General features: G+C 58.3%; 2 protein-coding genes across 10 annotated transcripts; one reads left to right on the top strand and one right to left on the bottom strand.

Moving 5' to 3' along the window:
• Positions 1-33: 33 nt before the first annotated feature.
• On the top strand, positions 34-3,643 carry PPOX (protoporphyrinogen oxidase). 5 transcript variants are annotated; one of them, XM_036101435.2, is made up of 13 exons: positions 34-201; positions 373-467; positions 611-745; positions 876-991; positions 1,135-1,267; positions 1,573-1,717; positions 1,828-2,018; positions 2,455-2,515; positions 2,635-2,753; positions 2,834-2,944; positions 3,042-3,191; positions 3,313-3,355; positions 3,438-3,643. In XM_036101435.2, the coding sequence occupies exons 2-13, from the start codon at positions 381-383 to the stop codon at positions 3,578-3,580; spliced, it is 1,434 nt and encodes a 477-aa protein (XP_035957328.1). In that variant the 5' UTR covers positions 34-201; positions 373-380; the 3' UTR covers positions 3,581-3,643. The 5 variants fall into 5 exon arrangements, with proteins under 5 accessions (XP_035957328.1, XP_077934562.1, XP_077934563.1 ...); XM_078078436.1 differs by lacking the exon at positions 373-467 and having other exon boundaries at positions 35-201; XM_078078437.1 differs by lacking the exon at positions 373-467 and having other exon boundaries at positions 35-201; positions 531-745.
• Positions 3,644-3,760: 117 nt separating this feature from the next.
• On the bottom strand, positions 3,761-9,452 carry B4GALT3 (beta-1,4-galactosyltransferase 3). Of its 5 annotated transcripts, none has more exons than XM_036101451.2 (8): positions 9,325-9,452; positions 8,365-8,439; positions 7,730-8,027; positions 6,952-7,187; positions 6,164-6,354; positions 5,909-6,031; positions 4,678-4,782; positions 3,761-4,543 (listed from the first exon to the last, which is right to left on the bottom strand). In XM_036101451.2, exons 3-8 carry the CDS (start codon positions 7,989-7,991, stop codon positions 4,270-4,272), a joined length of 1,191 nt encoding a protein of 396 aa, XP_035957344.1. In that variant the 5' UTR covers positions 7,992-8,027; positions 8,365-8,439; positions 9,325-9,452; the 3' UTR covers positions 3,761-4,269. The 5 variants fall into 5 exon arrangements, with proteins under 5 accessions (XP_035957344.1, XP_035957341.1, XP_035957338.1 ...); XM_036101448.2 differs by having other exon boundaries at positions 7,730-8,004; XM_036101445.2 differs by having other exon boundaries at positions 8,365-8,510; positions 9,325-9,441.
• Between the last annotated feature and the right edge of the window lie 495 nt (positions 9,453-9,947).

The following is a 9,947-nucleotide window of genomic DNA, read 5'->3' as shown; positions in this document are numbered from 1 at the left end:
GCGGGGGAGCCCGGGGCCGCGGGAGGGAGTGGACAGGAGTCGGAGGGCCCGAAGGGGGCGAACGGAGCGGTGGGGCGCCCCGCGGCTCCCGGAGCCCTGCGCGGGCAGATAGCGTGGGCGGGGCCCTTATCCGCCTCCCCGCCGAGCGCCGGCCGGGGGGCCCCGAGACCTCTCCCTCCGGTTCCCTCAGTCCTCTCGCGGGTGAGTCCTGGGCCCTGGGCGGGGACCTCACTGGCCCCACCTCGTCCGCCGGCTCTGCCGCAGTTTCCCCCGAAGCAGTGCGTGGCCGGGGGTGGAACGTGGAACCTGCGGGGGGCTTCTGCAGAGCAGGGTGCTCCCCGGTCAGCCTGTCCGATCGCCCCTCTCCCCTAGGCTTCCCAATGGGCCGGACCGTGATCGTGCTGGGTGGTGGCATCAGCGGCTTGGCCGCCAGTTACCACCTGAGCCGGGCCCCCTGTCCCCCCAAGGTGAGTGCCCCATCATGCCAGAGGGAGCCTCCTTTAATACTCTCCTCCCGTATCCGGCTAAAGGGAGCGCGCCACCGTCTTCCCCTGCGGACCCTTTACCCCGAGGCTGTAGGCCGTGCAGCGTGTCTCGCTCCTGTCCCCAGGTGGTCCTGGTGGAGGGCAGTGAGCGTCTGGGAGGCTGGATCCGCTCGGTCCGAGGGCCAGGTGATGCTATCTTTGAACTTGGACCTCGAGGAATTCGGCCGGCGGGAGCCCTGGGAGCCCGGACCCTGCTCCTGGTGAGGGGATTATGGAATGCCCAGGAGGGCTTGCGGAGGGGCCTTCACTAGAGGACAGACTTGGGAGGAAGTATTGGTGGGCCAGTCCTTTCCTTAGTTTCTCCTCTTCTTGAGGATGTTTGGAGAGCAGGTTTCTGAGCTTGGCTTGGACTCAGAAGTGTTGCCTGTCCGGGGAGACCACCCAGCTGCCCAGAACAGGTTCCTGTATGTAGGTGGTGCCCTGCATGCGCTGCCCTCTGGCCTCAGGTAACGCTGTCACCTCCTTACCGCCCGTCTTTCTACCTTGCCCGCATCCTGTCACCCCTTCCATTTCCCCATCTCCCAGTCTGTCCGCCCTCCCAGCAAGAGGAGCCAGATGAACAGAAATGACTATGCCTTCCTCAGTGCAGGGGGCTATTCCGCCCTTCGCCTCCCTTCTCCAAACCTCTGTTTTGGGCTGGGCTGAAGGAGTTGACTGCGCCCAGGGGCAAAGACCCTGATGAGACTGTGCACAGTTTTGCCCAGCGTCGCCTTGGACCTGAGGTAACACGGCCCAGAGGCCCCCAAATCCCTCTCCTCCTAACCAGCAGCAGAGCCCCCTACTCAAACCTTCCACCTAGGGGCTCTTCTGTATCATTTGGGAACATCCTCTCCCTCTCTTCACACCCAGTAGTCCCCAAAACTCAGCGTTGAGACTGAATGCCTCCACTTCCTTCCCATTCTTTTGTTATAGGGGGACTGCTCCCCACCCCAAACCCTACCCCACCTCTGATCCCTGCAATGCAGCGGCACTGGAAAGTAGTCTGTGCAGCTTCTTCCTTGGCCTCTCACTCCCAGTCTCCCTTAAGGTGGCGTCTCTAGCCATGGACAGTCTCTGCCGAGGAGTGTTTGCAGGCGACAGCCGGGAGCTCAGCATCAGGTCCTGCTTTCCCAGTCTCTTCCAAGCTGAGCAAACCCATCGTTCCGTTTTACTGGGGCTGCTGCTGGGGGCAGGTGAGTGGGGGGGCTGGTTCAAGGGATGCAGATATTAAGGACCGCCGGAGTAAGGGACTGGAGGTCAGGGACGCTGTTTCAATGATCCTTCTTTGCCTCCCCTCGTGCAGGCCGGGGCCCACAGCCCGACTCAGCACTCATTCGCCGGGCCCGAGCCGAGCGCTGGAGCCAATGGTCACTGCGTGGAGGGCTGGAGACGTTGCCCCAGGCCCTTAACACCCACCTGACTAGTAGGGGGGTTCATGTTCTCAGAGGGCAGCCTGTCTGTGGCCTCAGCCTCCAGGCAGAAGGGCGCTGGAAGGTAGGAGAGCCCCCTGGTGTGTAACATGTGTGTTCGAGTTTCCATCTTTGCCTGAATGGCCAGGGTTGGCAGGACTAGTTACTCGTTGTTTTCCTGCCCTAGATGTTATTTAAACACGGGCTATCCAAGGGTCTTAGGCCTTATTTGTAGACGTTCCTCCAAGACCTGTTGGATCCAACTCTGGACAGAGGTGGTGTTTGTGAGTGGCTTAGATAGGGGAAGGGACAGCCCAGCCCCACTGCACATCTCCGAGTGGCCACACTGGCTTCCGTCCGGCCCACTGCCTGGAGTGATGGCGGGGGTGGGCTCCGTGCCGACTGCAAGGGGGGGTCTCTTCATCCTGGGGCAGCACTCAGTGTCTCCTGCCAGTTCGGTGCCTGGGAATTGGAGGCAAAATTCCCATTACCTCTGTTCTCACATGTTTTCGTCCTGTCAGGTGTCTCTGGGGGACAGCAGTCTGGAGGCAGACCATGTGATTAGCGCTGTTCCAGCTTCAGGTACTGGGGTAGCCGCCCTCCCTGTCCCCAGCCAGAGTGAGGCCAAGTGTAGCTTCCTGGGCCAGCGGGAGCACGCTGTGAACGCCTCCTGAAGCAGGCCCCTGGCTGTTGTCCCCCAGTGCTCAGCGGGCTGCTCCCCGCCCAGGCCGCACCTCTGGCCCGCGCCCTGAGCGCCATCCATGCTGTGTCCGTGGCTGTGGTGAACCTCCAGTACCGAGGAGCTCGTCTGCCTGTGCAGGTGGGCGTGGGCACAGATGAACGAGAGCCACGGGCCCAGCCGGAACCCTCGTTCCCGACCCGGGCTCTTGCTGCCTCCAGGGATTTGGACACTTGGTGCCATCTTCAGAAGACCCGGGCGTCCTGGGAATCGTGTATGACTCCGTTGCTTTTCCTGAGCAGGATGGGAGCCCCCCTGGCCTCCGAGTGACGGTGAGAAGCAGCAGCTTTGCTTAGTGGGGGTTTCCAGAGGCTCCCTCTGTGCCCACTAGGTCAGGCCAGGCTGGTCAGTGCCACGTTCTCTCCCTAGGTGATGCTGGGAGGATCCTGGTTACATACGCTGGAAGCCAGGGGCTCTGTCTTACCTCAGGAGCTGTTCCGACAGCAGGCGCAGCAAGCGGCTGCCACCCAGTTAGGGCTGAAGGAGCCACCAACTCACTGCTTGGTCCACTTACACAAGGTGAGTTGAGGATGCACCGCTTGGCTCCCACTGGAGGCAGGGACCGGTGTACCTGTTGCCGTCTACTCGGGCTTGGCCGTCACCAACCAGAATTTCCCCGCATCCCCTCTTCTCTCCCCAGAACTGCATCCCCCAGTATACGCTAGGCCACTGGCAAAAACTGGGTGAGTTGGGAAAGCGGCTGTGTGAGGAGGGCAAGGAAACCAGACCCCCAGCAGTAACAGTCCCTTCATCTTCTCCTTCCAGAGGCAGCGACCCAGTTCCTGGCTTCTCGGAGGCTGCCCTTGACTCTGGCCGGAGCCTCCTATGAGGGGGTTGCTGTCAATGACTGTATAGAGAGTGGACGCCAGGCAGCAGCCCGGGTCCTGGGCTCGGAGCCTAACGGCTGATCCCCAGCTCTCACCTCCTCCTTGCTCTGCTTTACCCACGAAAATACAAGTTGCTGGAGCTTGGCTGGGTCTGGTTGTTCCGTCACCTCCAGGCATATGGTGGCGGCTGGGGGGGGGTTGGCGGTGGAGGAGCGGGTCGCAAAGGTAGGCACAAGGTGCCTGGGATGCAGCAAGCAGGAGCAGAGGCAAGACAAAGTCCTTTATTAGAAAATATATCAAAATCCCAGCCCCCTGAGCCAGGTCCAGAAGAGGAAGTGACTCCAGCACTGGCAGAAAGTACCCAGGGAGGGGCTTCCTTCACCAAACGTACTTCCTCGGAACCATAAATAGAATAAATATTCACAGAGGTCCCAGGAAAAGCCAGATCACTCTTCTCTCCACGGAAGAGGAAGGACTTGGGGTCCAGCCCTGCTCTTACCCCAGGGGCCAGGGACTCTGAGGAGTCATCACATAAAATCATGACATCAAGGATTCACAGTCATAAGCCCTAGCAGGTGACCCTAGAAAGAGGGACCCCCAGGACTGAAGGAGCCCAGCTCCAGTCCAGCAGTGAGGAGAGGCCCTCGCCTCCAGCGCAGCCCTGGAGTTCAGTCCCCCCACATCCCTCTAAGACCAGTGAGGAGCTGAGGGTGGGGAGAGTACAACCCCTCTGATTCAGTCTCATGATTGAGGAGGGCAGGAAGGAGGAGTCAGTGTGAACCACGGGGGGCTGTGTGGTTGCCAGCAGGCAGAGGGCCGGGCCTGGCTGGGGGCCGGCGCTGCAGCATCTCTTGACGGAAGGCCTGGGAGGAACCAGGTGGGTAACGGGGACCAGAGGGAGTCCGGGGACCCCGAGGGTCAGTTCCAATGTCTGCTGTGATGTTGGTATAGAGAGGGCCCAGCTCTCGAGCCAGCAGTCGGTATGTCAGTGAGTTCATCCCATCTTGCGTCCAGGAATTCTGAGTACGGACCAGGAGGTCAAATCTGAGGGTCAGAGGTTGGAGAACTAAGGCCCAGAAAGAAACAGCCAGGAACCTAGGGAACATTAGGATGCAGTACTTTCCCTGGGGGTGCAGAGCCCTACGGAGGCATAGCGGTTCCCAGGCAGTCCTCCCTACCTGTGGGGGTTTTCCTCATTGCCCTTATCGCCTCGATGCTTCACCATCTTGTAGTGCCCCACCGATGTGGGGGGGCGAGAGATCTTCATCCCAGCCAGACGCACCCTGCGGGAAAAGGGAGGGCACCTTGGAGGACCCCAAGTGGAGGAAAGCTGCTGACCGGTCAACAGGGAGAGCTACGGCCAGCAAGGAAGCAACATATGTTTCTGTACACAACGACTAGTATTAGTTAGGCAAAAAAAGTGCCACATACTGGAAGAGAGAAAGTCAAACAGAGCGAAGGAAACGGCACGAGGGAATGTAAGGGCTGGACGCAGCCAAGTCCGGGCACCCTTTGGCCTTTTAACAATGGGCAGGTAGGTCCGCACCTCCCATCTTTGTTTTCTAAGTGGCTCCCAGGAACTGCCCTGGCATTTGCTCAAAAGGACAGGACAAGCCCAGGAGTTGCAGCCCCAAGCTCAGCAATTCCTACTTAGAACAGTGGCTAAGCGGCCTTGACTCCCTCACCCTGCACCCCCCCCAACCATTAGTGTTAGGAAAAGAATGGAACCAAGTAATCAGGACCCCACCTCTGACACACAGAAGCAAGAGCCGAAGATGGCCTGGGAAAGTACTGAAGGAACACGTACATTTAGAAATTGCTGGATCCTTTACACACATAGAGAGGACAAGAACTCAGAGAGGTCATCTGGAGGACACGAGGGGGAGGGGAAGCAATGGGTCCAGCATAGCAAGCCCAAATTTTCACACCACAGATAGGAAATTGGGTCAGCTAAGGCTGAAGGTCAAAATGTTTCACATGCTAAAAATGAGCTGGCATCATGCCAATGACACAGACTTAAAACCAGAAAGCGATTCTGGGCGATATGGAGCAGAGCCCCTCCTCCACAGCCCCATAGGAAGTGGTCTGGATGCAACGTTAGCAGAAGGCAGGACTGAAGTATGTCTAGGCCCCTTTCCAGCTCTGGAATCCCATGATCCTACAGCCTATTGATCTTCCCTTCTCTCCCAGAAACAGAACTCACCAGATCTAGGAGACTGAAGGGTGACAGAATGGGGAACAGCACGAAAAGCCTGACCTGGGTAGATGGGAAAAGCTAAGGGAGAGGAATGGGCACAGTGCAGGACCAGGGAGCTAAAGCCGGTGTTAAAGGGTTAGAACCAGGGGTGGTCTCGGAGGACAGGGATCCAGGCCAAGGTGGGGGTGGGGAGTGGTGGCAGGAAGTCTGACCTGGTAGCAATGTCGTCATCCTCACCACCCCAGCCCCAGTATTCATTGGGGAAGCCATTCATCTTCAGGTACTGGTCAGGAGTGAGCGCCGAGACTCCTCCAAAGTACTGGGGGTACGGGAGGCTAGGGAGAGAAAGATCCGTGGGTTCCACGAGTCTTTTGGGGAGACATCCCTACCCCACAATCCCCTTGGCTCTTCTTCTTCCAATGGATGGTGGGTGTCCCTACTTCCCAGCACCCTCTCATGCCCTCTACCTGTATCCGAACTTGTTCATGGCAACAGCAACATGCCGGGGTCCCCGGGGGTCACACACATACAAATTGTGGTCGTTCTCAGGCAGAAGGTCCACGTCGTGCAAGAACAGGCAGTCCCACTCCTCGTCACGCAGGGCCTCCCGCACCCCAACGTTTAACAGCTTGGCCCTGTTAAATGTTCCATTTCCAGCCTGGAAAGTAATGGAGAAGAACCAGACCACATCTGTAGGTAGTAGCGTGGAGAAGAGGGGGCAGAAGGACAAAAGTGAAAGGAGGAGAATCAAAGCGGGGGGAGTGGGGCAAGGAGAATGAAGAGAAAGCCAAACTTTCATTTTTTCATCCAACAAATCGTTTTTGAGCATCAGTATGTGCCCGATTACTTACATGCTACTGTTTAGCATTTAATCCTGACAACCAACAGCCATGGAAAACAGGTGTCTATTAGTTTTCATTCTTTGCTTCATTTTAGGGGGTTAAGAATCTTGTTCAAGGTCACATATGGGACAAATGGCAGGACTGGTTTTAGTCCAAATCTGTCCAATTCCAAATTTGTGCCATTCCCAATTCAACCAAGGAAAAATCATGGAGAGTACAGGGCAGTCGGAATACCCTGAACAGAGTAAGGAGGACTAGGGGGCTAACAAGCTGGCAGAGCAGGGCTAGGTGCTTCTCCACATTCAACAGTCTGACCCTCTTAAAATTATTCCAGGGACCCACAGTCGGAGAGCTGTGCGGCACTTCCTCGAGGCTTCCTACCAGAAAGTCCGAGTGGAGGAGGCTGGGAGTACCTGGTGGATGACATAGATGCCGTACGCAAGCTGCTGACGCTGCAGGAAGGGGTGCAAGTGGTAGAGCAGCAGGCGAAGGTGGTGCTCCCGGGCCCGGTGGGGCACAATGACGGCTGTGCGGGAGCGGGGCTCACACCCGGCGGGGCGGTACCGGCCCCCCGGTTCCACCCGGGGATTCCTCTCCACAATCTCTGCCAGTGACGGCACTGGGCTAAAGGACACGGACACGGGACCCACTGTTGGGAGGGAATGGCGAGGTCAGGGATTAGAGGGGCGACGAGAAAAGAAGGACCTGCAGGGCCTGGGAACACCGCTGGCCCCGGCAGTCTGGTTCTCGGACTCTGCTCCCCCAAGGGCTTACACAGAAATCTACACACCTTGAGCTTCCCATCATTGGGACAGCTTTGCAAAGTCTGAAAGGTGCAGGCTCTTTACTTAGCCTACCTTATTTTAGGGTTCCATAACTCCTGCCTCACTAGGTTAGAAGATGGAGAACACAGAAGGACCTCAAGCTAACTAACTAACCAACCCGGGGCTCATCTACAAAGGAAGTAATCGCCGGCCCAAGGCAGCAAGAGAACATGAACGGCCAGGCAATGAAAGGTTGTGGCTCAACCCAGGAGTCCAATCCAGAAATTCCAAATCCAGAGCCTGCTGATCTCAACCTCTGCCCACCTTTGGTTACATTAACCCCAGGTCCTAAATCTCACGCCTGCCGCCCTAGCCCTGTCCCCACACCCTGGCCTTCCCTTTACCTCCTCCTCCTTTCTGCACTCACCTAAAAGAGGAGACCGTTCTGGACAGTAGGGCAGACCTTGAGGAGCTGGAGGGCCCCCTGGGGCAACAGGGGCCCCAGGTAGGTGACTGAGGTTACTGTAGACATCATGGGGATGAGAATAGTCAAATGTCGGCCCCTGCTCTCGGCCAAATAGGGCACTGAGGCTTCGGAAGCCCCCCAGTGACAGGTACATCATGACAGCCAGCTGGGAGCCCACAAGCAGGGCCAGTGTGCAGGGCCGCTCCAGCAGCCTCCGCAACATCCTGGGCTCAGGTCTGAGGAGGGAGAGAGGAGAGTTCTGGGGGCAGGCAGGCGAAGAGCAAGCCAGCAGAGAGATCATCAGTTACGAACCAAGGTGGTGCCAAGAGTTAAGAGGAAAAGACGCAAAGAGCAAAGGTCACAGAAGGGAGCACACAGGTGTACAGTCATGCACCGAAAAGAAACAGAATGTAACCACCAGCAGCCCTACCACTTGCCATTTCCAGCCTAAGTTTCACTCTCCTCCACCTCCTCTCCAAACCACTCAGGCCAATTACTCTCAGTCCCCACCCCCAAGGATGCTTACATCATTCAGGTCCTTTTCAAAGGAGTCTCTGGAGAACCTCCCTCCCAATTTTAGAGAGGGGTGGACTCACCTAGGTTCAAGCTGTCTTCTTCGGGATCATGGGGACTTCAGGGGGTCCCGGGGGGGCAGAGATGTGAGGCATTATCTAAAATTGGAAATGTCACAGAGGACAGAGAAAGGCTCCATCCAGCACTCCAACAGCGATCCTGGGACCAGCTGGAACAGAAGTGGTCAAGGATAACCACTCACCCAGAGGGGCAGAGATCAAGATCAGGGTGGAACTGGTTTCCCAGCAGTAGAAGTGAGGGAAAGTGGCCTGGGAGGGAAAAGGGGAGGACCCAGAGATGCTAGGTCCCTGGCCTGTGCCCCAGCTGCCCTGGAGTGTCAGGTGTACCTGTACTTAACCATACCCCACCCCGACAGGACCGACCTGTTTGGGGAGTGGGGACGGGGTTGCTAATGGAGACATTATTTTCGCCAAGGGGTGAGGCAGTCACGACAGGATTGTGGAGTGGCCTCAGGAGAACCCAGGGCGGAGTAGGAAACAGGTTCCTTTCCGTTCTTCACGTGCCTGGGCGCTAGCCCCGCAGGTGCAGGGAGCGTGACCACCTGGGAGCTGCAAGCAAACAGCCCCGGAGCGCGGCGGGGAGTAGGATGGGGGTGGCGTCGTCTACCTTTTCTACCCTATCCCAGTCCTAGCGGGGGTAGGGAGGAGGGTTACCGCTAAAAGTGAGATGGGGAGTGGGAGGGCTGGGCAGAGCCCGTCGGGGGTATCTGGGCTGGCTCACCTAAGGGGCGTGGTCAGCGCTCTGCGGAGGGTCACAGCCCAGTTCTTTCGGAGCACCCCAACCTCCCACCCCAACCTCCTCTTGCATTTGCAATGTGAGCCCACCGGCCTCTGTCCATATTTCCACCTGGGACCCCCTCCCTGCTCAAGCTGGTCTCCAGCCTTTACCCGAAACTTCTCATCCTCCTAGTCGCCCGAACCTTTCTCCCGGGCCTCTCACCCCATCATCCCCAGCCCACGTACCTGCTCTTCTGCTTCCCGTCGTCACCGCCACCCCGACAGCCTGGCAGGCATCGTCACCGCCATCTTGGAAGCGGGCGCCGCTGGGCGGGGCCTCGCGTCACGGGGCGGGGCCTCGCGTCACGGGGCGGGGCCTGGGTGGAGCCGCCCGGGCGGGCGGGTGGGCGGGGCGCGGGGGGGGGTGGGACCGAGGCCCGAGCGCAGCCCAGCGCGGCTGGACTGCTTGGGGAGTCGTCGGGGGCCTCTCCCCTCTGGTTCCACTCCTGACCGGATGCCATTTCCCACCCCTCAGACTGGGAGGATAGCAGCTCAAATCAGGACTTTCTTGCAGGGCCGAGCTTGGCCCAGAGGCCAGTGCGACAGTTTCTGGCGCGTCCCGAGACCTGTCACCGCGGGCCAGCCGCTTCCCGGAGTGTCCGTGGTGCCCCCGCAACTTAATGCCACTTAGTATCAGAATTGTTTCTTGCTCAGGGTACATCGTTGCGACTGCTCTGGCGCATTTTTGTATCCCCGTGGTGTCCCGCAGGCCTTGAAATAGAAACGATTAGTTAATAAAACAAGGAAACATTGAGTGAGGAGGGAAGGGCGGCGTCTGCTTTAATGTAAAATTGTGTTTTCCCAGATAT

This window comes from Halichoerus grypus, chromosome 7, assembly GCF_964656455.1.
Source record: "Halichoerus grypus chromosome 7, mHalGry1.hap1.1, whole genome shotgun sequence".
Lineage (NCBI taxonomy): Eukaryota > Metazoa > Chordata > Mammalia > Carnivora > Phocidae > Halichoerus > Halichoerus grypus.
This window is presented reverse-complemented; position numbering and strand designations above follow the sequence as displayed.